This window comes from Pseudochaenichthys georgianus, chromosome 4, assembly GCF_902827115.2.
Source record: "Pseudochaenichthys georgianus chromosome 4, fPseGeo1.2, whole genome shotgun sequence".
Classification (NCBI taxonomy): Eukaryota; Metazoa; Chordata; class Actinopteri; order Perciformes; family Channichthyidae; genus Pseudochaenichthys; species Pseudochaenichthys georgianus.
In genome coordinates, this window is record NC_047506.1 from 38094086 (window position 1) to 38120151 (window position 26066).

The window sequence follows — 26066 nt, forward strand, 5'->3', positions numbered from 1 at the left end:
TTGAGGCTATGAATGCATTAAAAATATATATTTAGTTTGCAGCTCAGCGCCTTGATCCTACACATCTTCTCTACTTGAGATTTGCTCAAAACAGAAGTTGTCTTTGGGGGCTACTAAAGGAAAATGTTGTGCTTGCCTACATTGCATATGTACTTCCTTCAAGCATTGCACACTTATATCAAGCCAGGAATCTGTTTGCTTTGCCTTAATAAAGTAACTGAGCAAAAGAAATAAGTATTTTTTTTATAAGTTTCAAAACAAAGTGGCAAGAAAAGATTGTGTAGCTCAACATCTGTTCTGTTTCTTATAATTTTAAGCCTCTGTAATCTCTCAATAGTTGGTTGTTGGGAGTGCAAATCCATTAGCAGCCAAGTGTTACTTTGGAGAGCCGAGTTCCACCCACTCTTTTAAGTCTGCTTCCTTTTGAATCTTTAAAGAAAAACAGATTAAGGAGGATTCGTGCACACTAGTCCTCAACAGAAGTCTATTGACGTAGAGTAATTTACCAAAGCAAGGGAAGGAGGACTTGAGATATTGGCTCCACATATTGAAATGTAAATAACATCATCAGGGATAAGTGATATGTTTTCTGCTAATCTGGATAGTCACTCCATCTCCTAATATCCTTTACATGCACACAAAGCTATAGAACACACTACAGGAAAGGGAACGCCGTAAAGCATAATGGGGCCACTTGAAACATGTGAACTGTAGCCTGATACTGAATGTGAAGGTAGAAAGAATAGTGATTGATACACACTTTCATTACATGACAAATCCTGCATGTGTGTGTGTGTGCACATAAAGGTCAACGACAGGCTTGCACAGGACTCTGAACTGAATTCCAAATAATCCATCAATGCAATGCATACCGATGGGGGACAGATTAGAAAAAAGGTTGGTGTTGAACCTCTAGAAGGACATTCTTCTTAGCACAGATTCTCCGTGTTCAGGGAGAGAACATGACATCAACAAATTGACTTCTACAGCAATTGGTTATATTTGTTGATAACGGCTCTGCTCGTTGAGAATCTGAGAACTCATATTCTTTTAATGTACATGTAAATGAAATGAAGATTTGACAAACGTTCAGTAAGCAGGATATGTATTTAGTTTCTACTACGTTGTCCACTCATTTGGAGAAGGTATATCCTTCAAACTCAAATGTTTTACATTGTAAAATATTTGTTTAGATGATACCTATACTTACATACACAGTTATATTATGTATTGAAAATACACTATTACATTTCATGTGTTTTCTATCTGCAAATGGCATGATCACCTTGAATTGTGTGCATTTATGGAGTTGTCAGTGTGTGTGCATGTGTATTTGCATGTCCCTGTGTGCAGCGTACAGTGAGTGTGTCATTATGTGTGTTCTACAAAGGCCGCACCATGTAGGGCAGTTCATAAAGACCATAGAGTGGCAAGGGTAAAAGCAGCAGGTCGTGTTTTGTGCGGAGGCTGTGCGTGCGGTCGAGCCTCGGCATTGATCGACCACTAAGCCTCCTTGAACACAATGAGGGAACGATCGATCGGCCAGGTGTCACAGAGCTGCTCGCACACTGATAACAAGACCCTCCAGCGGCCATGCTAACATCCTGTCCCCTTCCTCTGCGCCCAACAGGACCAACCATATACAGTCCTGTCAGTGCTGCAAGGACAACATACAAGCAATACAAGACTTTACCAGTTGTTGCTACATAAGTGTACCATTGTGAAAAATAACAAGATATGACCATGCTGCAGATAAAATGACGGTGAAGTGCGTGTCTGCCATTGGTGTGCAAAGACAACTGGGTAGAGTGTTGGCGGTGGGGTTCTATTTCTATGATAGTTGCGAAGTGGTGCATTAAGACAACAAGAACAAAAATAGTCGAATGGTCCGGAGATCTGAGCCTATTGAGATGACGCATTACGTCAATTAGCTGACACTTATATCTGAGGCAACTTACTTACACTTTCATACACAACCATCCCAAGCTGTTACAACCCCCCTCCATGCCACTAGGGTTCTCTTTGCTCTGTGCTCGCTGCTCTGTGTTTTTGTCAGCTGATACAAGTTGCGAACTAGACGCAACAAATCAATTATGCACAGTTGATCATGCTTAACGTTTAATAAACCACGACGTCATTAAGATATGTCACAATTCACATGTTATGTCACGCTTGTAGTTTTGTCTGTGTTGGTGTTTTTCTTGTCTTTGGGTTTCCTGTCTTATTGTGTAAAGTGTTCACCCCCGTTTCCTGCCTGTCTGCTCTCTGTCTGTTTCCCTCCCTGATTACCCGATTGTGTTCACCTGTTGTCCTTGTGTTTCTCCTCCCCTGCCCGGCTGTTTCTCGTTGTCATGATTACCCCTTCTTGTATTTAGTCTTGTCTCTGTCTGTGTTCAGTGTTGGGTCATTGTTTGTTGGTGACGGAGTTCACCGGAGAGTGTTCTGTTCTGTATTTGTCATTTATCCTTGGAATAAAGGGTTTCTCAAGAGTTATCTGCATTTGGGTCCTGCTTCCTTCACTCATCCGTGACAGAATGACCCAACCAGAAATGGACCCAGCAGACAGTTTGTACGCGGTGAAGTACAAGTTAACATGCTTGAGGAATGACTTTCGATATGCCTCCAGTACTGAAGAGAGGCAGTCAGTTATTTCTGCGGCACGCCAGGAGGTAACCTCAAGGCCCTGGTTGAGGGAGTTGCTCCCCGAGTGGGTGGAGGACTTTTTGTGCAGCCTTGAGGTCAAACCTCTTTCCCGGCCTGCTAGCTCCAGGCATGCTAGTTCCCTACCTCCCAATTCTCAACCTGACACCATACGTCTCGGCGTGTTCCGTCTGGAGTCAACCTCTGCTTCTTCCCCAGTTCCTGCTCCTGTCCAGGAGCCGTTCTCTGGAACTCTGGCTTTTGGAGGCCCACGGAGCCTCCAAAAGGCTCCTAAGAGAGGGAGTCGCAAGTCCAGACTAGCAGCCACGGTTCCAGTCCCGGCCCCAGCAGCCACGGTTTCGGCCCCAGCAGCCATGGTTCCTGCCCCAGTGCAGGCTCCCGCAGCCATGTTTCCGGCTCCGAGTCCGCCCCACACAGTCATGATCCGGGCTCCAGAGCTGGATCATACAGCCATGTTTCCGGCTCCAGGGCCGGCCCCAGCGGCTATGGTCCCGGCTCCGGGAGCGCCCTATACGGCCGTGTTTCCGGCGTCGAAGCTGGAGCTTATAGACAGGTTTCTGGCTTCAGCAGCCATGTTTCTGGCTGCTATTCCGGTCCCTGCAGCCAGGGTTTCGGCCCCAGTTCTGGTCCCAGCAGCCATGGTCCCGACCCCAGCTGCCTTGGTTCCAGACCCGGATCTGGTCCCGGCTGCCACGGTCCCATCTCAAGTTCCCTCTCCAGTTCCCCCTCGAGTCCCCTCTCGAGTTCCCTCCTTTAGTCCCTCCTTTAGGCCCTCCTCTAGTCCCTCCTCGAGTCCCCTCTCTAGTTCCCCTCTCGAGTTCCCTTCTCTAGTTACTCCTCTAGTCCCTCCTCTAGTTCCCTCTTTAGTCTCTGTTCGAGTCCCCTCTCTGTTTCCATCTCAAGTTCCCTCTCCAGTTCCCCCTCGAGTCCCCTCTCGAGTTCCCTCCTTTAGGCCCTCCTCTAGTCCCTCCTCTAGTCCCTCCTCTAGTTCCCTCTTTAGTCTCTGTTCGAGTCCCCTCTCTGTTTCCATCTCAAGTTCCCTCTCCAGTTCCCCCTCGAGTTCCCTCCTTTAGGCCCTCCTCTAGTCCCTCCTCGAGTCCCCTCTCTAGTTCCCGTCTCGAGTTCCCTTCTTTAGTTACTCCTCTAGTCCCTCCTCTAGTTTCTCCTCTAGTCCCCTCCGTAGTCCCTTCTCGAGTCCCCTCTCTGTTTCCATCTCCAGTTCCCTCTCGAGTTCCCTCCTTTAGTCCCTCCTCGAGTCCCCTCTCTAGTTTCCCTCTCGAGTTCCCTTCTCTAGTTACTCATCTAGTCCCTCCTCTAGTCTCTCCTCTAGTCCCCTCTTTAGTCTCTGTTCGAGTCCCCTCTCTGTTTCCATCTCAAGTTCCCTCTCCAGTTCCCCCTCGAGTCCCCTCTCGAGTTCCCTCCTTTAGTCCCTCCTTTAGGCCCTCTAGTCCCTCCTCGGGTCCCCTCTCTAGTTCCCCTCTCGAGTTCCCTTCCCTAGTTACTCCTCTAGTCCCCTCTGTAGTCCCTTCTCGAGTTCCCTCTCTGTTTCCATCTCGAGTCCCCTCTCCAGTTCCCCCTCGAGTCCCCTCTCGAGTTCCCTCTCGAGTTCCCTCCTCTGGTCCCTCCTCTGGTCCCTCCTCGAGTCCCCTCTTTAGTTCCCCTCTCAAATCCCCTCTCGTGTTCCCTTCTCTAGTCCCCTCTGGAGTCCCCTCTCCAGTCTCCTCTCGAGTCCCCTCTCAAGTCTCCGCTCGAGTTCCCTCTCCATTCCCTATTCAAGCCCCTACGCAAGTGTCGTTGGAGGTCCCGCCGTCTACTCCCCTGCCGGGGGTCCTGCCAACCCTGTGTCCTGTGCCGTTGGAGGTCCCGCCGTCTACTCCCCTGCCGGGGGTCCTGCCAACCCTGTGTCCTGTGTCGTTGGAGGTCCCGCCGTCTACTCCCCTGCCGGGGGTCCTGCCAACCCTGTGTCCTGTGCCGTTGGAGGTCCCGCAGAATACTCCCCTGCCGGGGGTCCTGCCAGCTCTGTGTCCTGTGCCGTTGGAGGTCCCGCCGTCTACTCCCCTGCCGGGGGTCCTGCCAACCCTGTGTCCTGTGCCGTTGGAGGTCCCGCAGAATACTCCCCTGCCGGGGATCCTGCCAACCCTGTGTCCTGTGTCGTTGGAGGTCCCGACGTCTACTCCCCTGCCGGGGGTCCTGCCAACCCTATATCCCGTGCCGTTGGAGGTTCTACCGGGGGCCCTGCCAGCCCCATGTCCATCACCGGTCTCGCCGGGGTTCCTGCCAACTCCTGGTCCTTTTCCGTGGGGGATCCTGCCGAAGCCTGTCCGACCGGCTCCGGTTTCTGTCCGGCCGACACCGGGTCCTGCCCGATCTCCGGAACTGGCCCATCAGCGCTTTCCTGCCCGGCCTCCTGATCCTGTCCGGTCGACACCGATCTTCGCCCTCGAGCCCGGCCCCCTGAGAGCCGCGGTCTTCGCCCTCGTGCCCGGCCCCCTGAGAGCTGCGGTCTTCGCCCTCGGGCCCGACCCCCTGACTCTTCCTGCCGTTGCCTTCGCCCTCGGACCCGGGTCCCTGACTCTTCCTACCGCTGCCTTCGGTCCTCCATGGTCCCCACCTTGGACTCTGTTTTGACCCCGGGCCGTCCGCCCGAGACCCCTTCCTGGTTCTCTGCCTTGTCCCCGGGCAGTCCGCCCGAATCCCCCTTTTTGGACTGTACCTTGCTCCTCAGGCCGTCCGCCCGTGACCCCTTCCTGGTCCTCCGCTGTGTTCCTGGGCTGTCAGCCCAAGACCCGTCCTCCGGACCCCCTCCGCCCACCCTGCTTGGGGTTTTGGACTTTTTTTTTTTTTTTCTTTTTTTTTTTTAAGGGACGTCTGGAATCCGTCCCTTGAGGGGGGGGTTCTGTCACAATTCACATGTTATGTCACGTTTGTAGTTTTGTCTGTGTTGGTGTTTTTCTTGTCTTTGGGTTTCCTGTCTTATTGTGTTAAGTGTTCACCCCCGTTTCCTGCCTGTCTGCTTTCTGTCTGTTTCCCTCCCTGATTACCCGATTGTGTTCACCTGTTGTCCTTGTGTTTCTCCTCCCCTGCCCGGCTGTTTCTCGTTGTCATGATTACCCCTTCTTGTATTTAGTCTTGTCTCTGTCTGTGTTCAGTGTTGGGTCATTGTTTGTTGGTGACGGAGTTCACCGGAGAGTGTTCTGTTCGGTATTTGTCATTTATCCTTGGAATAAAGGGTTTCTCAAGAGTTATCTGCATTTGGGTCCTGCTTCCTTCACTCATCCGTGACAAGATATGAAAATAACCGGATAACCGCATTGAATGATGTAGATTTGGGGATGTATAATATCTTCTATCCCACACAAAATGCAGTATAAGCAACACAATAAGTTGAAACACTCCAATGGAATAAAAGTCAGATTGACTCGTGTCGTAAATTATAGTATGTTTATAACTAAAAACAATGTCAGCAGTGATCCATTGTGTACCCTAAGATATAACAACCAGTTTCAGAATGCAAAGGGTAATTTTTAGAATTTTTGTATTTTGATTAAGGTCGGAAAACAGCGACAAAAAACAGGTTGTTGATCTTGAAAACTCTGAGAGCTGCAGATGCAGCAGCAAGGAGGTTACCGGTTATTGGCTCGGACACATAACTGTATATCTCAACACTCTGCAGCAGACGAACATATTAAGTCTGAACCTCAAGGTCGGTTTATATACGAGTCTCTGAAATGTAACATGCTAGGAGTAACAAGCTAGGATGTGGGGTTAATGGAGGCAGTATAGGTCAGGGGTCAGTATTGATCTCAGTACACTGGAAGAAATGAGCTTTTCACATGATGTTTCCAGCTTCTGTACTGAATGTATTTTTCTTACAATGTGTTTTATCCAAGCTAAATATCTCTTACCATAGACAATAACTTTGTAAATCATAATAAGAGTCAACAAAGAATTAGATGAAAAAATATTGGTGCATTTCAGTTTCATCATCCAAACATTTTTAAACAAAAACACGTGGCCCTCCTAAAAGACCTCTTGATGTCTCCACATCCCACACTGAGGACTAGATATTTAAATGTGAAGAGGTGGAAATAAACTGAGGGTGGAAAGGTTTAAACAGTTTGGAGACAATTGCTATCAACCCTTTTTATAGATGCGCATCTTAAATAGGAGCTGCTTCTTTGTGAGAGCGCTCACAGCGCCATGACTACGGTTGCAGTTAACACAAATGGACAGAAGAGAGGGGGAAATCACCCCCGACCACATGCTCACTCCTACACTTAATGTGTTGTTTTGTAAGTTTGGTAAATATTGCATCATCACCATGGTAACTTACAACTGGAAGAGGATGATGAAGTTGAAGGCATGGCTCATTGGCCGGGAGAGGAAGAGGTAGCCGAGCAGATGGAGGTTGGGCTCCAGGCTTTCTGATTGGTCGTGCAGAGACACAGCATCGGGCTGCAGTAAACCTGTATCTGAGACACAGAGAGATGTACAACGCTGTTAAATCACTGAAAATCAGACCATCAGGCCGCAACCATGGTAACAGTTCCTTGTCGACAACAAAAGCTTCACCTCCATGAAGTATTTTTTTGTGTTCCCCCTGTGTCATGTCTGATTTTATGTCCTGTCTTTGTCCCGCCTTATGAAAGCTTTAGCGCAAGTTCAATAAGGAAGACCTAACAATGAGTCACGTACACGTCACTCTCTCCCCCCTCATTAAATGTGTGGGCGTCACCCCTCAGCAGAACAATTGCTGCACATGTTAAATTCCTTAAATGCCTGCTCTTCCTTCCCGTCAGTTGTCATTTCAGGTGACCACACGCAACAGCAGCAGGGCTTCGTCCCAGCTCCAGGCATACATTCATCAGCTCCGCAGTCTGGAGGATTAAGCTACAGGCGGCGTTCCCCAGTTGGCTAGCGGTTCCAGCCGGCCACACCGCAAACCCGGACGCGGGAGGAAGGACAAGGATATCGGGCTCCACGGAAGTTCCTCCGGCTAATGGAATGGGCTACTTCACGCAAACAATTGACGCACGCCTTCAGTCTCTCGAGAGGGCGTCACCGGCATCAGGGCCGCTCAATCGCGGTGCTTCTGGCCTTCACGAGGAACGGGCCCTCATCGCATCCTTTCCCTGCGCCTCACCTCTAAAACAGGCGTCAGGGTCGCGCTGGCAAGAGGCAGTTTACAACAAATTCACGAGACGTTCGTTATATGCATTGCTGCCTTTAGTTAAGGTGAGTTCCAGGCAGTGTTGGGTGTAACGTGTTACAGTATGGAGTTTCAGTACACATATTACTTTGCTGTACGAAGTAACGCAACGCATTACTAATGCAGTTCGGGTAACTATTACCCGTTACATTGCTCAGTAAGTAACGCAGTTTCAAGCTTCAACACAGTCACGGATGCTGCCCCATCCGTGGTTTTGGGGGGTTTCTTTCAGGGAGAAAGAGAAGTTCATGTAAGATGATAGAAGACAGTCTAATCACCCAATCAAGCACATCAGCATCTATGTCTCACCGTGGCATAATTAAACTGCTAATTAAGCTAGTCCTATATCATGGGTCATGTTTCAGTATTTACCGAAGCATACATCATTTTATGCTGCGCATATTGCCCTTCATTTATATGTGGTTACATGCTCACATGGCTTATGATAAGCCAGGGTATGATATTCAAGCATTATCGTACTCAAGCTAACAGCTGCACTACATTGTCTACATCTCCCTCTTCGCCCGGACATCGGCTCGTGCCGGCAATCCAAGATCTCTCCAGTTTACCTATGGTAAACATGCATATAACTGGTGGTGGTGTCTTAATAGCATTTCAGGGCTTCGTCCAGGATAGGTGCAGCAACCCTGCCGCAATCAAGATAATTATTCCTAATCCCTACAACAACCGGACGGTGGTCTCCTCTGCCTTCATTTTCATTTCATTTCAAACCTTTATTTATCCAGATTGGTCCCATTGAGATCATAGATCTCTTTTTCAAGGGAGACCTGCAGCATATAGGTTCCACATGAAACATAAAACAATAAAGGACATTATACATTATATTCACATCCTACATTCGCCCGGACATCAGCGCCGTGCGGCCATCCAAAGATCTCTCTAACTGATCACCGCAGTCAGCCCACAAGGACGGTGGTCCTCCTCCGCCTTCACAACCTACATTCGCCCGGACATCAGCGCCGTACTGGCTTCCCAAAGATCTCTCAGACCCTAACTATGGTATTTATGCATATAACTGGTGGTGGTTCAGAACACGTTTACATGTATACATGTCTCATTATGGTATCGGATTTCAAACTGCATTCCTGTCCTAGTCCGCGGGCCCCCGCCCACAGGGAATAATGTCTCGTCTCATGTTGCATCTACATGTCACGGGCTACATCCTCCTGCACGCAAGTATCTAATCCCAGGCCCGTGCTCAAATGTGTCCGTGTAAAATGTATACCCTGCGACGTCAGGTTGTGGACCGTGTGTCCACGTAGACTTCGGTCTTGTGGACTGCGGGTCCCCGTAGACTTCGGTCTTGTGGACTGCGGGTCCCCGTAGACTTCGGTCTTGTGGACTGCGTGTCCCCGTAGACTTCGGTCTTGTGGACTGTGGGTCCCCGTAGACTTCGGTCTCGTGGACTTCGGCCACCGTAGACTTCGGTCTCTGTTCAAAAACAAGATCCCTGCTTCGGCAGGACGTTCGACCTTCGTGGCGGCGTAGTCAAGCCCTGCTAGCCAGGCAGGCGACCCTCAGGTCGTTTTCAGATAAGACCGGCACTGATTTCGGCCGTCAGAGTCTCAGCATGACCCGTAAGCTCCGGCAGTGATTCCGGCCTCCTGCCGCATGTTAATCTATTATTTCATCCCCAGATCACCACAGTCACCCTACAAGGTAAGAAACTCAGTTCATCTCAGTATTCTATACTTCACTGGTTTTGGGGATTTCATCGGAGCGGTTCTTTCCCTCCTGAACGAATATCCTGCAAACCGGGGCCTAATCGCCAAACACCATTCCATTCTCCTGTTGTATTATCATGGCAATCATTTCATTCATATGACGTGTAACAATAAATATGTATTCCATACATCACGTCTCTCCGGTTTGAACTATGATTGTCTGTAATGTGTAATCACCCAGCAGCCCTTGTGTTTTTGCCTGCCCTCTCCAGCTTTGTATTGCCATGTGATCAGTTTCTGTCTTTACAGTATACAACACTGTCTTGTCCATGTGTCCTGTCTCTGTATCTGTATTACTCCTTGTTCCCTCCTCGTTTTTGTTTTGCTTAACTGTTGGGGGATATATATAGCAATAGAATCCATAGTAGGCAAGGGAATACAAAACAAAGGACACAAAGGTCGAAATAATTAGGGTGGGGCAAACGATCACAACAGGTGGGAAAACACTAAGAAAGGACGTTCAAACGGTCATGACACAGGGTGAAACATTTTACAAAATTATAAATGAAACAAAAAACAAGATCTAAACTATCATGTCAATAATTGTTTTAATACTCTGCGTAACCTATAATTTCCTCCGCCAAGGAGGGTATGTTTTCCACTCAGTTTGTCTCTGTGTCAGCGAGAATACAGAACAATTACTGGCCCGAATTTCATGAAACTGTATGGAAGGTGTTGATTTAGGTCTTAATATATTCTTTCGATTCATGAATTTCAGAATTTGTGGTAAATTAAATATTCTGACATTTGTTTGGATTTATTGTGACCAATCAGCTGTACTAAAAGGAAGGGGTGGGACTGAGCCTCTGGCACATGTGTCTCGATCACGGAACGGGGAAATGAATGAGCCCCGACAGAAGGGTTAAGCATGGGCCAAGGAAGAACATTAACATTTTGGAGCGGATCCTAATCACAGAACGGAACACCATTTGTTTTACATTTGTTCAAATTGTATATAGAGAATGTTGTGCTGCATTCATTAGAGTATTCAAAGAAAAAATTATAAAAACAATCCACTTGGTAGAGCTCTTGTTGTTCCCTCATTAAGACTTAAAGCTCATGAAAACACCCAAGTGGGAAAAAGGTTGTTAACCCTGGAATTGGGACCGCCTAAGGAGTAAGTGAATGCACCACGAGCTTTGGTGGAAGTCCGAGCACTCAGAGTGCTCTTGTCTGAAAGTCTATCGCTGCTGTTGACAGTTTGAGCAACTGTGCATGCTTCATGGACAGAAGCACACATCTCATCATTATTATACTGCCTGTTTATGGTACAATAACTTTGATGTGAGTGGTCCTGGCAGAGTGTTCATTATTAAACATGATAGTCAAAACAAGCAAGTTAAATGAATGGCAATGCAGACATCTGTGATACCCGAGTGGTGCATTGACACACCATCTGCGCCACCCCTCCAACCCAGACCCTGCTCAGCATGCACATGCAGCTTTTTTAGGTAAGGAGTGTTTGTGTCTCTTTTGATTAGACAACGAAAGCTTCTTTTACTAGACACACAAATCCTACTTATAAAGAATGTAAAAGCATTCGGGAAGTAATATTCAGATATTTTACTCCATTATAACTTTACTAAGTAAAAACATGGTATCAGAAATCTGTATTTTTAGTAAAAATATATTGATACTTTTGGGATTTACTGCGTACGTTTGAATTAGGCATTTCAATGCTCTTTACTGTTAAGCCATTAATAGTTAAATCGTGACCACCTGTTCAATATGTAAAATATTAATCTACAAAGATACTAGTGAATGATTATTTGTTAGATGGATGCAGTGTAGTAAAAAGTACTATAGAATGAAGGCTAAACCGTCCCTAGTAAAGTAAAGAAAAATAGGGCAAAAGAAGGAAAAAGGTTCAAAGAATGACCGCTGGACGTCAGAGAAATCAACCAAAGAAGACGGATAGGAAGTAAACCCCAACAGGAACACAGTATGGGCTCTGCAGTGTTTAAAGAATGGTTAATGGAAAATAAACTGAACCGACTTGGACAGTTACAGAAAACCCCGATCAGTGCTGCCGTCATTTTAAGTGATGCTGCTGTCGACGCAGTTCCAGCCGTTGGTACTATTTTTTCCAAGCGGAAGCAATACGATCATTTTTAATAAATAAATAATTTGTAATCAATATTACAAATCAAGTTGATGATTTATTTAGTAGGTAGCCGTGCAATAAGCGGGATAATGTGTAGCGAAGTCATCATACATGAACCAATTACACCGACGGGTCATTCAGGATCCTTCCACTTTGGGTTAAGATCCTTCTCACCCTGTCGCGGTTATGTATTCATTAATGACCATCTTGCTGCACATTAGTGCCTTGTTGTTACTGTTGCACCACATACAGAAGGGATTACACAGTTGCACATTCATTCATTTAATTCCATTCAAAGCAGACTAAAAATTGCAAAGAAGTTGTATATATTCTTATATATAAGAGTATCGCAGCAGTGAGGAGTCTATTGTTGTCTACGAATACATTCTTCCTGAATATATCAGGACAAGTAAACAGGGTCAACATATTGCTTTGCATGATTGAAAAATACAGGGGCCTCTTACTTAAATATGATCAAACAACAGGCAATAGGAAGAACTTTTCTCCACAGTATTCTCTTCCAGGATGTTTCCAAAGGACGCTGGTGAAGTAGACTTGTATAGATGCGTTAATGAATGTAGAGGTGTGTGTATCACCCCAACAGAGACCCATGTGATGAATGTCTCACGATGCAATCAGTGATCCGAACAGCCAGTTAACAGATCAATGTCATCAAATCAGCCGGGCCTGATGCAGCAGCTTGTGGTGCAATATGATGCTGCAGCTCAATACAGTGTTACAGTCCTGTGGACATTTGCATCAGAACTTGATTCATGATAATTGTTTTTAAACTGCTTGCTAGAAATAAATGCTAACGCCTCTCCACCCTCTTAGATAAAACTGCAGGGATAGATGATGTGAACAACATATGATTTGTAATCTCAAAGTAAACAATTATTGACAGCTGGACACAGTTTTGTTTTGGGATGGACTTTAAATGGGACAGGAAGTAGCCTCTGATGAGTGGTCAAGTCGACTAAGAGGATTAAGTTTAATTCTGAATACGATCTAGAAACTTAGAATAAAGATAAACATGACGTCTCCAATGCACTTTTATCTATGATGTATTTATTAGAATAATTCCATGAGCCAATTAATGAAATGAAATACAGAAATACTTTATTCATCCTGAAGGGACTTTAGTTTTGTGACAGTTGCTCTCTATTAAATTGAATAAAAAAGATGAATAATACAAATCTAAATATTTATATAAACATTATGAATGAAAGTTAAAAATTAAATGAAGATAAATATATTTACATAAATCAAAATGTCCTATGAAAAAACATGTATACAAACATAAGAAGTTAAAGTGAAATGTGCACATTGTACTATATACTGTATACACATATAACATGTATATTTACAATATATACAGTGGTGTATCAAAGAAAGCGCAGTTGTGACAAATGTCACTATTATTTTAACTGTTGTTGTTGTTGTTTTGTTTCTTTCCGTTAACCGTCAAGTGGGAAATAAGTATTTCTATTTTTTTTTTTTTTTTTGAAAGGGGCAGGTCATATAAGATTTGTTTTCTTCTCCCTGCTCCTTTTCGCTCAATGGTGTGTTTGTAGAGACATGTTTTGTTGGCAATTATTGTACATTGGGTTTTGCGTACCATGAGCGGGACAAATACAAATTAAACGAAACTTAGAGATATCGTTCAACTTAGGAGGTAACTGGAATGAACAGGAAAAAAATCATCTAGATTTATCATATTTAATAGGAACCTTTATTTTACCTGCTTGTGCATTTTCACTATCATCGTCGTCCTCTTCCTCTGTGCCGGCTGCTTCCCCCCCCACCGGATCCATCACAATACACTCTGCTACTCCTGTCTGAGAGCAACAGACACACATTCAGCCGACTAAACAATATAAACAGTTCTTCAACATGTGTGACTAATATTCATTATACATTTTAATGTTTAGCTTGATTATGAGAAGGATAAGCGAGAACAATTTCAGCTGTTAATGGCATGCATTGTAGTCCATTGAGATTCAAAGGTTTATTGTCATAACATACGGTGTAATTATGTAATGTATGAAAAACTTAGATGGCAGGTTCCTGAACAGTGCAAATTGTACCCACATTCAAATTAATTATTTGTATTTGTTTGCTGTAAATATAAACAAAAATGCTGTGCAAGTAAAAAAAACTGAGCATGACAAGACAAGTTAAAGAAGACACCTTATGGTCATGTTAAGGTTCATTTGAGTGTTCTGTTGTGATTGGTCAACCACTTACATGTAGAGATGTCCCGTCCCTTATCATATGACATAACCATTTTTTTTACTTTTACAAAAAATGAAAGTGTGAGTTTCATAATGTTGTCATCACCTTCATCTCACACTACAAGAAAACCCCCAAAAAGCACAATAGGGCCCCTTTAAATGCAGACATGGGTTTTGTTGTGCTGCTTACCTTTAGAGACTCTAGCTGCACCACTTGACATTTCTGAAGCAGTTCCACAAACAGGTAGATAAGCAAAGCCTACATGAAAGAGAATGGAACATATATATTACCAATTTGAAAATGGGTTCAAGTTTGAGTCATACAAACACTTGCAGCCCTTTGGAGTCCATACCATTTGAACATTTGAACAAATCAATCTATTCATACTCCTGTGAATGACAGGGAAGCTTATTAAAATACTATGTATGCTATCTGTGATCACCATGACAGCATGTATGGTTTAATTATGTTCTATTATCTTACATGAGGAACTAGATCAGCTAGAATTCAACGTGTCCAAACATGTCTCTACTGTATGCTGTTGTGTATGATTTAGCTGTGCAGATTTAACTGAAGGACAATGTTGGGGAAGTCTTTTCCAAGGCCCATAACTTTGACCCAGTTTGGAGTCGGTGACTCCTCCTGCATTGCTACACAGAAGTTCCCCCAAAGACATGTCACTCATAATTCTTTTTTGATTGATTTAAATCATTACTGAAAGCTTTCCGCAATTTACAACTAATGTTCTTTATATTTCAATGAAACCTGACATTTTGTAAACTGTGAAAAATTAACCAGTAGTTAAAAAACAACAGGTGAGCTAAATAGAAGAAAGGATTTCAATATTTTAATTATACTATTCCTTCTTGACTCTTCCAATAATGCAGAGAAACTAGTCCATGCATTTGTTACTTCAAGGCTGGATTATTGTAACTCCTTATTATCAGGGAGTACCAAGAAGTCAGTCAAGTCGTTTCAGCTGATTCAAAATGCTGCGGCTCGTGTACTAACCAGAGTTAGGAAAAGGGACCACATTACTCCTGTTCTGGCTGCCTTACACTGGCTCCCTATAGAACACAGGATAGAATTTAAAATTCTTCTTCTCGCCTACAAAGCCCTTAATGGGCAGGCGCCATCTTACCTTAAAGAACTCATTATACCCTACTGTCCTACTAGGGCATTGCGTTCCAAGAATGCAGGGTTGTTGGTTGTTCCTAGAGTCTCTAAAAGTACAATGGGAGCCAGAGCCTTTTCTTATCAAGCTCCACTTTGTGGAATCAGCTTCCAGTTTGTGTTCGGGCGGCAGACACCCTATCCGTTTTTAAGAGTGCGCTTAAGACCTTCCTTTTTGACAAAGCTTATAGTTAGGGCTGATTAGATTCAGCCCCTAGTTTTGCTGATATAGGCTTAGTTTGTCGGGGGACATCTTACTTCTTCCTTCTCTCTGTCTGTAAGTGTGTACTCTCATGTTCCCAATAACCCAGCTTCCCCCAAATGTCTATACATCATAATATTGTTTAGAGCGCCCTGAAGTGGGAATGATGTCTAACAGAAATCCAACAGCTGTATATTGTGTGTCATTGTGAGGACTGGGGATGGCACACACCTGTCCCATTACACATTGTAGGATCTCTCAGAATTGCAGAGTATAAAACACATTAAATGACACAAAACAGAAGGAATATCAATAAATACAGCTTATGTTATTAGCTTTGGCTGTCAGGAAATAAAACACTTATGTTAAAAATCCACATTCAAACCATGTCATTATGGCTCCAACATAACTTTCAGTGACAATAATCTCCCATAAATGTCAGAGAAGATAGAACGAGTACGAAGCCTTTGACACAAAAGAATATCAATTGGATGTGAATATCCATAAATCTGACTGCAATAGGAGCGTTTGAATCTGAACCAATGTGCTGTTTGACGGTGTTGTTTTGCCAATGCAATAATTATGTTGTGGACATTTAAGAAGACAATCACATATTTGTACAGAAGGTAATAGCTCCCTTTATAGAAATGATTGATCTTTTCCAAGTCATGTTAGCGCAGGGAGCATTTTCTTGTTTAAGTGTGGATTGGAGCATTTGAAGAGCTTGTGTTCAGTCAATGAATTGGCTCTAACAAATGTATTATGTCCCCATTCATATGAAAAAGAGGAGAATATATTGTATTTTGGGGCAAGAATTGGATCTTTGGCCAAGGTATGCCAGGGTTTCCCACACATAGACTTTAGTTGGGTGGGCCACCCAGGTATATTAACGGCCGTCCAAGTATATTTTGCGACCCATTTAGGTTTGTTGTTTTTTAATAATTTGTTGTTCTTCTTTTTTTCCGTCCGTGACCATGACGCCATGGTCACGCGATCGATTAACTTGTGGACAATGATCCCTCGCTCTAGGCCTCCTGTACCCAGTCCCGGACTGGCCATCGGGAGCACCGGGGGGTTTCCCGGTGGCCTGACCTGTTAAGTGGCCTGCCTCACACAGGGTGACTGGCTGTCCACATGATGTGGCCTGCCGACATGGCCATGTCATACAGATCATAAATCAAAGCCCTTGATTGGTCTCTGTGTGTCATTCAAGCTCGGGATAAGCTCAGCTCAGGTGAGGTAAAGGACTCTCTGAGTGTTTAGATAGTTCACTTAGTCTAAGTTCTCAGTGGGTCTCAAACGGTTTGGTCACCATTTATGTAAACATATATTTCCATTTGAAAGGGTAGTGATAAGTAAAATATGCATGAATAAAAAAAAGAAAAAGTTAACTAGGTGAAAAAAGGTAACTTTTAAAACTTGTTGAGAGCTAAAACTAGTCTTTGCTGCTGCCTCAAGGCAAGGCAAGGCAAGGCAAGTTTATTTATAGAGCACTTTTCAACGCAAGGCAATTCAAAGTGCTTTACAAAAAAAGACATTAAGCATTAAAAAAGAAAAGCTAATCAAATAAACATTAAGAAAAAAATACATGGATAAAAGTTACAGTGCAGTCTAAAATATAAATAGTTCAATTAAATATTACAAGAAAAAGTACATGGATAAAAGTTACAGTGCAGTTTAAGATATGAATAGTTCAAATAAAAGCAGCGACAAAAAGAAAAGTCTTCAGCCTGGATTTAAAAGTAGTCAGAGTTGCAGCGGACCTGCAGGTTTCTGGGAGTTTGTTCCAGATATTTGGAGCATAATAACTGAACGCTGCTTTACCATGTTTAGTTCTGACTCTGGGGACAGAAAGCTGACCAGTCCCTGAAGACCTGAGAGATCTGGATGGTTCATAATTTAGCAGGAGGTCAGAAATGTAATTTGGGCCTAAACCATTCAGTGCTTTATAAACCAGCAGCAGTATTTTGAAATCTATTCTTTGACACACAGGAAGCCAGTGTGAAGACTTCAGAACAGGAGTGATGTGATCCACTTTCTTAGTGTTAGTGAGGACTCGAGCAGCGGCGTTCTGAATCAGCTGCAGCTTTCTAATAGATTTTTTAGTGAGACCTGTGAAGACACCATTGCAGTAGTCGAGTCTACTGAAGATAAAGGCATGGACAAGTTTTTCCAAATCCTGCTGTGACATTAGTCTTTTAATCCTAGATATGTTCTTTAGGTGATAGTAGGCTGATTTAGTAACTGTTTTAATGTGACTGTTGAAACTCAGGTCAGAGTCCATGACTACACCTAGATTTCTGGCTTTATCTGTTGGTTTGAACATTGCAGACTGAAGCTCAGCGCTAACTTTTAAACGTTCTGCCTTGGCTCCAAAAACCATTACCTCAGTTTTATCTTTGTTTAATTGGAGAAAGTTCTGACACATCCAGTCATTGATTTGTTCAATGCACTTACTCAGTGTTTGAATTGGAGCATAGTCTCCTGGTAAAATTGTTACGTAGATTTGTGTGTCATCTGCATAGCTATGGTAACTTATTTTGTTGTTCTTCATTATCTGAGCCAGTGGTAGCATGTAGATGTTAAAGAGAAGAGGCCCCAAGATGGAGCCTTGAGGAACCCCACATGTCATATTTGTCAACTCAGATGTGTATTTACCGATAGAAACAAAGTTGTTTCTATCCTTTAAGTAGGATTTAAACCAATTTAGAACTGTTTCCGAAAGTCCCACCCAGTTTTCCTGTCGGTCCAGTAATATGCTGTGGTCAACAGTGTCAAACGCAGCACTGAGATCTAATAATACTAACACTGAAGTTCTGCCACTGTCTGACACTGAAGTTCTGTCTGACACTGAAGTTCTGCCACTGCCAGACAGGAGAGGCTGATTCAGGAGCACAGACACACTCACAACTATAAATGAACCAAAAACAAATAAATAAACAAGTTTCAGTGTTTTTTCATATTGGAAATTGTATGTTATTGGTTTTGGCCATGATTTTATGATTATTTAAATGTATACAGTTCTGTTTCATATAGATGTTTCCATAGATCAAGTCTCTTTATTTCCCCCTCAAAATGCACCAGATTGATGCATTTAACTCCGGGGGTTCCAATACCCAAGTGGGTCCCGACTGAAAAAGTTTGGGAACCACTGATTTAACTCTTACCGGGGGAGCATGCCCCCGAACCCCCCTAGAGGATTTCAGGTCCACCCCCACTTAAAATCACATGGACAGGTTCCGAAATACATTTACCATTGTTTTTAAATAGTATCCCATGTCCATATGTTTATTTGTGGGTGGTAGATTTAAACTATAGGGCTATCACTATGGGCCCTGCCTGTACCTGTTCGCTTTGCCATCGCGTGAAGGGTCTGCTAACAAGCGACCAACAGAAAGGTTAATGTTAATGTTGTTGCACGTCACAAAGGCACGCCACCTCAACCCCCCCCCCCGCTACCAGCACCCCCCCAAGTTTATTTCAGATCTGTGAGAAACACTGTATGCCATTATTTCAGGTTTGTATTACGTATGTATTAGGGACATATCATGCTCATTTTCAGGTTCATATTTGTATTTCGAGCCTCTCATGAGATGTCTCCATGTTTTAGTGTTCAAAAAGCTCTTCATCTTTCTCATAATGCCTGTGCGTATTTTAGCCTTTGCAGACCATTTACATGCACACAAACCTATATAACACACTACAGGAAAGCATTTCCCCAATAAGCACAATAGGGCCTCTTTAAAGGGGAACGTCACCCAAATTAGGAACTCCTGTTTTTTATTTTTACAGGAACGTTCAATCAATAATCATGCACATGAGCTTATGGGGTTTTGAGTCTCTAACTGGTGATGTCATGCATTATAACCTCTGGAGCTGCTTTATAGACATTGAATAGGAGACCTCCAGAATGAACTACAGGAAAGGGAAAACCCAAAAAAGCAGAGTAGGTTCCCCTTTATTTTATTTTAAGAAATCCTGATCACAACAAAGCCACCAAAGCCTCTTCCAGACACTGAAAGAGAACATGATTAGTAGCCTCTGTCTATAACATTCTGTTTCATCATCACAGTTTTCTTAGTTTAGCTCTGTTATTGTTAGATTTGACTTAATCGGATATTGTGTAAGCCGTAAAGTCAGACTTTATGAGGTCAAATGCAGTATGTATTCCAAACATGTAACCTTCTCCTTGTCGATTCTCTCATTTTAAACCAAAATGTTAACATCTAATTTGTGCGATCTCTTCTCTTCTTCATCCAGGATCTCCTTTTCAAACTGTTAAGACTCCTTTGTGTCAGTATCTTATATTTCCATAGACCATGCCAGTCTTTTAAGAAAATAAGCGTCCATTGAGTTCATGTATTACTTACCTGGACAAAGAAGCCAACGAGAAAAGAGAAGAGGAAAGGCACCAGTCCAGCATGGGATATCGTTACTGGAAGACCTAGAAATTGAAGAAATGTTTTTGAATTTGACCCCCACCTCAGTAGATTTAATGACGTCTATGTTTTAGTCAGCCCATCCACCTGCCCTTGTGACAATTTAACAGCTCATCATTCTCTCTCATACATGCTTCTTTCCGCTCTTGCTCAAACTTACCATAACATTTTATGGTAAGTGCTGATTACAATATGAGGTTTAAGTGTTTGAACAAGTACTAACTGGGAAGGGCTCCACCTTTAACTACATGAGGACCCCGCTAAAAAACAAACTAGTTAAATGTAATGTGCCATGTAATTTCCACCTTGACTAAAAAAACTCTCAGGTGTTAAATACACTTCATAAACCACCATTAAGTTTGCTCTGCCAATGAAAGCCAAGAGATGGACAGAGTCTTAATTACGTTCCAAATGAACTGATATGATAAAAAGGCAGTCTTGTAGAGAGAGAAAATAGCTCACAAAAAGTGTTACCATCATAAGTTGAGTCATACATGCCAAGTGTTTGTGTGACACCTATTTTTTGAAGGACATGTTCAGGATGTAGTCGGTGTTGATGGAGAAATAAGACAGAATGATACAGTAGTGTTTGCCTGTTATATGGTCCTATCCAACACTGGGAAGAGTGTGCCAAAAGGTTTGGTTGCTCAATTTGATGTAATCTGTCTCTTGTCAAGAGAATGTTTCTAATATCCAATCGATGTTCACATTTACTATTTGCTAAACTATCCCCAATCCGATCATATCAGATGTGAGGAGACTGGTCTTCCACAGACCAAACTCATCATAACGTAAAGGTGGGGTATGTCATTTATTTCAGATACACTGTTTGTTATATTCCATGGAATGCTCTTAACATCCCGATAGCAATGAATATATGAAATGCTTTGACAATAAATACATAAAAAAATGTCATCTGTGGAAGCCGTGGCGCTGTAAAAAGCACGACCAATCATCTTAGCCGGCCCGGCTAAAGTAACTGGATGGCCTACCTGCCTGTCAGCCTTCCATCGGTGCACAAACTTATCTCGTGCCCTCATTGGTCATGTGCGCGTTCGTGTGTGTTGGAGGAGGGGCTCTGTAAGGAAGTGGCAGATTTGTTCCGGCTGTGTATTTTCAAATTCTAGTGCACTCCAGCTGGTTTCTCCAAAATGACATACCCCACCTTTAATTGTGATCAGATGTGTGTTCCCTTAATCAAACTATAATGTAGGCAATGTTTTCCTGGAATTATAATTGCTAAATGGTGAAATTGGTCGTGTGCAACAAGTGATATCTAGAAGTTTAGTAGCTACGACTTTGATGTCGAGGTTATTGGACTCATAGTTGATGTTTGTTATATCTGTATCTTAATTATGAAGATAGAATTACTCACCTAAGATTCCAGTTCCCAATATTGTTGCAATGGTCAAGAAATCTATGGGGGGAAAAAGAGCTTAGTCAGATCAATCAGAGATAAGTCACAAAGTTCTGATCTACTTGATATCACACAGATCTGTACAGACAAAAGGTTTTCAGAATAATACAAGAAAGTATTTCTTCTTCAATCCAACAAAAAAAAGTACTGTACATTGATAGGACTGTCAAAATGCAGGTGTCCAATATGTCCAATGTCTGTTGGTGCACATGGCCATTTGCAAAAGGTTGTGCAATGTGTTGTCTGCTGAGAGTATGATCAGCTGAAATTGTGTGTGTTATTAAGAAAATGAGGAAGAGGTGAATTAAATAAACCGCAGTTAAAATAATAAAACAAACAAGACTGTATCAGAGTTTCAAATGTACCACAGATTTTGAACGATGACTTAATTTTCCAGTTCAGAGACAGATAAAAGAAACACAGATAAAAGCAGGTATGAAGTGGAAAGTACAGTCTGTTAAAATAACAAACCCACATGACCAGCAGGCAGCAGAAAGTGAAATAACTGTATTCGCAGCCGTGGTATCTCATCTGAGCTCTCGCTGTCACCGGTCCCCCTCTACTGCTCCATCTGCTTTTCAATTTACTCACAGTGTTGTACATTTTCTCAAAGCTGTGCACATCGTCCATCAGATCATTCATTCTCTCTCCACCAACGTGTCATATCTCAGTGATAGTGGAGTCTTGGATCCAAAGCCCACATTATAGAAAATACTCCAAACCACCGGTGTGTAGCGTGCTGCAGCAGCAGGCTGCTCTGCACGCAGGCTTCCTCCAAGTTTACAGTAAAACAAACTGGTGGTGTGACCAATGGCCATTTACAATTATTAATACTATTACTATTATTAGCATATATATATATATATATATATATATATATATTTTGGTTGAAAAAAAATATATACATAAATAATAAAAAAAATATATATAAATAAAATCGATTTTTAAAAATAATATTCGATTATGGAGACTGTAACGAATATTCGAATAATCGCTGGCATCCCTAGCCCCTACCTTAAAACGATTGCCCTCCAGCTGCTGACATCAACCTCCAATGAGACACGCCACCAGTACCCATCACTAGCACAAACTCCACTGGAATGCCATTGTGCAAAATGCATTCTGTTCTCTGTGCTGCAGTCTGTAATTGTGTACAGTTGCTATTACTTTTTATTACACAGCTTAGTTAAATACTCAATTTGAATTGGTCAATAAGGACATTTAGCATTCTGCACTTTTTTGATAGCAGATCAGCGCTAAGGTGGCTCTGATTAAGGGACTAAGTGCAGTCATATCAGTCCAATCAACTTAATGTCAGCCAAGGCCAAGAAACACATTTGCTGTGTGTTTCTCAATCAGAGAAGAGCACACCACCTTTGATTCATAATGGCTAAAAACTTTCCCAGTAAAGAAAAAGTAAAAAAGAACAAGAAATCAAGAGAGAGAAATACACAGCGCGCTGGAAGATAGAGAAATCAGGAAATAAACACTAAAGAGAACAGCAGAAGAGCAACAGGAAGTCAACACCAAAGGAAACAGCAGAGGAAGACAGAAAGGATGTTTTGTCAAATAAGTAATTGTTCTACTAAGCAGCTGTGAAATAAGCGAAATAGTGTGCAGAAAGTTGGTCATGGTGGTGAAAGGAACCTCTAGTCTACTAAAATGCAACAACACAAAGGGTTTCATTCTATTAATGTTGTCTTTTTTATTGCACTTTGGCAGCAGACTCCTGTGTAGCTTCAGATCTGAGTTGTCTTATTAGTAAGCCTAATTTATACTTTTGTAGCAACACGAAATATGATATTTTATTATTTGTATTTGATGTATCGCTTATTGGACATTTTAAAATAATTTCCTACGTTTATATTTTATTTTACATTATTATTTCTTATGTTTGTATAATACATTCTGCATAGATAGATAGATACTTTATTTATCCCAAGTTGGGAAATTGTCTTGTCACAGCAGCCTTTTTATGAAATATACAGAATAACCTTTTCTTTTTTTTTTTGACTGTCATGAAAACCAATTTCCCCCCTGAGATATCAACACCTTGCCTCAGTTTGGATACAGTTATACCCTGAAAACAGCACAAAATAGGTAATAAGATGCATACTATTTTACTTCGATGTAAATGATAACACTCAGTCTCCTGTCAGCACATGTTGATGGATGTATTGATGAGGCAGCTCACTTTTCTGTCGCATTCAAATCCATCACATCCACTCTACAGGCCTCCTGTCATCACTAGAAATAAGCTGTCATTTGGAATCAGTCTGAGCGTTGTCTCTGATTGTGTTATCAATCCTCTGCTGTTCTCCCTCCACCCCTCTAAAGATGGCTGAGGGTGGGACATATGGCGTCAGTCATCAGACGTGTCATTATAATCTTTTCATATTGTCTGTGTTCTCACAGCTGCCGAGGCATGTAACATAATGGCTCAATAACTCGTGTCACAGACAGACATAATGTAAAGATTGACATAGAAAGATGGACAAAGTGACCTTAATGGACATTTAATGGCATTTTGATTTTGACGCCTCAGTGTCTGATTTGTCTGCCAAAGTATGTCAGAAAGTATCGGCAAAGTTGACACACTTAAATGACTCACTTCCTAACTTGTTGCACAGGTTGAGACAATCCCTGACCATAACAAAAATAATTCTAAATGTTGCTGCGACATGTCTCACCACCAGTTGCGAGTTGCAAAGCAGAAGTGAAGCAGTGAGGGACCAGGAAGTGTAGTCTTTATTAGGTGTGGAATACTGTAGATATTAATAATAATTTCAGCCACTTTTTAAGCACAAAGGACAAACATTTTCTGCGTCCATATTCTACAATATAAGAAATGGCTTTGATAGCAGGCTGAATATCTGGGTGTTAGACGTAGTTGAAAAAAAAAAAAAACTTTATGAAGTGACGTTTGGCATCAGGGAAATGTTGATTGGCATTGTTATGGTCTTACATTTACAGACAAAATGGTTCATATTTCAGCATATTAAAAAAGCGTATCTATGTTGAAGGAGGTTAGAAATATAATATGAAACATTTCCGCATTACCCTTTTACAGGTGATGTCCTACTAGCAGGGGTTCATTGGGCTGACCTGCTCTAGTTGGTTGGTGTTGGTGTAGGTGGCTCTGTGCTCTGCAGAATGTCTGTTGTTCTTTTCTGTAATTATTCCTGTGATTTTTTTTAGATTGCAATACATATTGCAGTTAAATGTAATATCGCAACGTCTGTTTTCTCATAATCTAGCAGAGTGGAAATAAAGGCTGTGCGGTTTATTCCATTTCGAAAGCACATTTGTAAATACTTTTATAAACACCAATTCACACCAATGAATAATAGTGATAAATAACCTCAACATTGATCAACATAATTGTGGTGTTCATTTTTGCCATAATCGTGAAGGATAAAGACAAAGTGTATTAAAACAGTCATAGCATAACAAGTCGGAAAAAAACAAAAGATATAATAGTATTGTATGACAAAAAAGTCGAAGTAAAGTATGTTAAAAATATCATTTAAAGTCTTATTATAGTATGTTGAAATATGAAAATAATTCATAGTATGTCGGAAATATCATGAACAAAGTGATAGTATAGTATGACCAAAAATATATTAAAAAAAACCTTATAATGCATGTCAACAAATATGAAAAAAGTCTGTAGAGTATTGTGTGTTGGAAAAAGATGTGAATTGAAATCATAATAATGCAAGTCATAAATAACATGACACAATTTATAATATAGTAAGTTAAAACAATTTGAAAAAACTAATGTATAGTCTCTTAAAACATTGTAACAAATCTTAATAGAACATTATGTTGTAATATTGTAAGAAGTAAATGAATTCCAGATGAATGTAACAAATAAAAACCCTGTTATTCTTATAGTTGAAGAAACCTGTGAGCGGGTGTCGGTTGGCCTGGGCATCCATCATAGCCCTGGCTGGATACCATACCTCCAAAGGAATGTGTGGTACCCCCCCCCTTCTCCCAACACTTCCACCAACACCCCCTGTCGAGAGAGCCCCCCCCCCCCTATTACGAATCCTAAATATGATAAGTGTGCATGTACTCTGCTGTGACAAACCAGATGTGGGTCCTAGCTTGTATTGTGGCGGTCCATCAGTGTGTTGTGCTCGGGTCTGTAACGTCGTGTTGTGTCGGTACTCACAGCACTGCAGGTAAACGAAGCGTACGCTCCACTGTCTGTTCTGCTGGTGCTTCCGCGTGAGTTTGACGGACAGAGGGCTGAGACTGGTGTCGGGGACAGGACAGGGGCTTGTTTGGATTCTTATCTCCTCTGCAACGGTCGCCATCATTTTCATTACTCTATCTCTGCCCCCCACCCCCCTTCACCCTATGAGGTGTGACTTGTGCCAAAGAACAGATAACGAAGCTTACTGAGCGGAGCACTGAGGTGTCAACGTACGCCAACGCCTCCATCAATTTTGAATGTGTTGACCCAGAGCCATATAGATAGAAGAGTTACGACAACGGAAGTCCAAAAACGGTTATCATCACGTGGTTCATGTAGACGAGGATCGTTCCCCGGAAGTTCATGGCGGGCAATGTGAATGCATTGATAACAGGAGATAGAACTACGATTTTTGGTAATCATTAGTGAATAAAGGTTTTGATTTGCAATATTTATACAACAAATCGATATGTGTATTTATTTACATCAATATGTTTAAAAAAATAAAATAGAATTTGCTAATATTAAGTAATACTATTAGGATTAGTGTGAACAACTAGTTTACATGTTAGGCTAACAGTGCCTTGGTTAAAGAGCCTGTTGCTGTTTATTTATAGCTTTGAATTCTTTAAAACCAATATTATCTTCTTAAACTTGTATGGTAGTCAGGAGCATCA

The 26066-nt window shown here is 42.3% G+C and overlaps 1 protein-coding gene across 1 annotated transcript in view; it reads right to left on the bottom strand.

Moving 5' to 3' along the window:
• Positions 1-25656, bottom strand: part of LOC117445686 (uncharacterized) — a 99025-nt gene extending 73369 nt beyond the window's left edge. Inside the window, exons 1-6 of the mRNA XM_034081496.2 lie at positions 25366-25656; positions 21144-21185; positions 19700-19773; positions 14144-14212; positions 13461-13557; positions 6995-7133 (exon numbers count right to left, since the gene is read on the bottom strand). Of these exons, the coding sequence (XP_033937387.1) occupies positions 6995-7133; positions 13461-13557; positions 14144-14212; positions 19700-19773; positions 21144-21185; positions 25366-25519 (575 nt within the window). The 5' untranslated portion in view covers positions 25520-25656. The remainder of the gene's footprint in view (positions 1-6994; positions 7134-13460; positions 13558-14143; positions 14213-19699; positions 19774-21143; positions 21186-25365) is intronic.
• Positions 25657-26066: the final 410 nt, after the last annotated feature.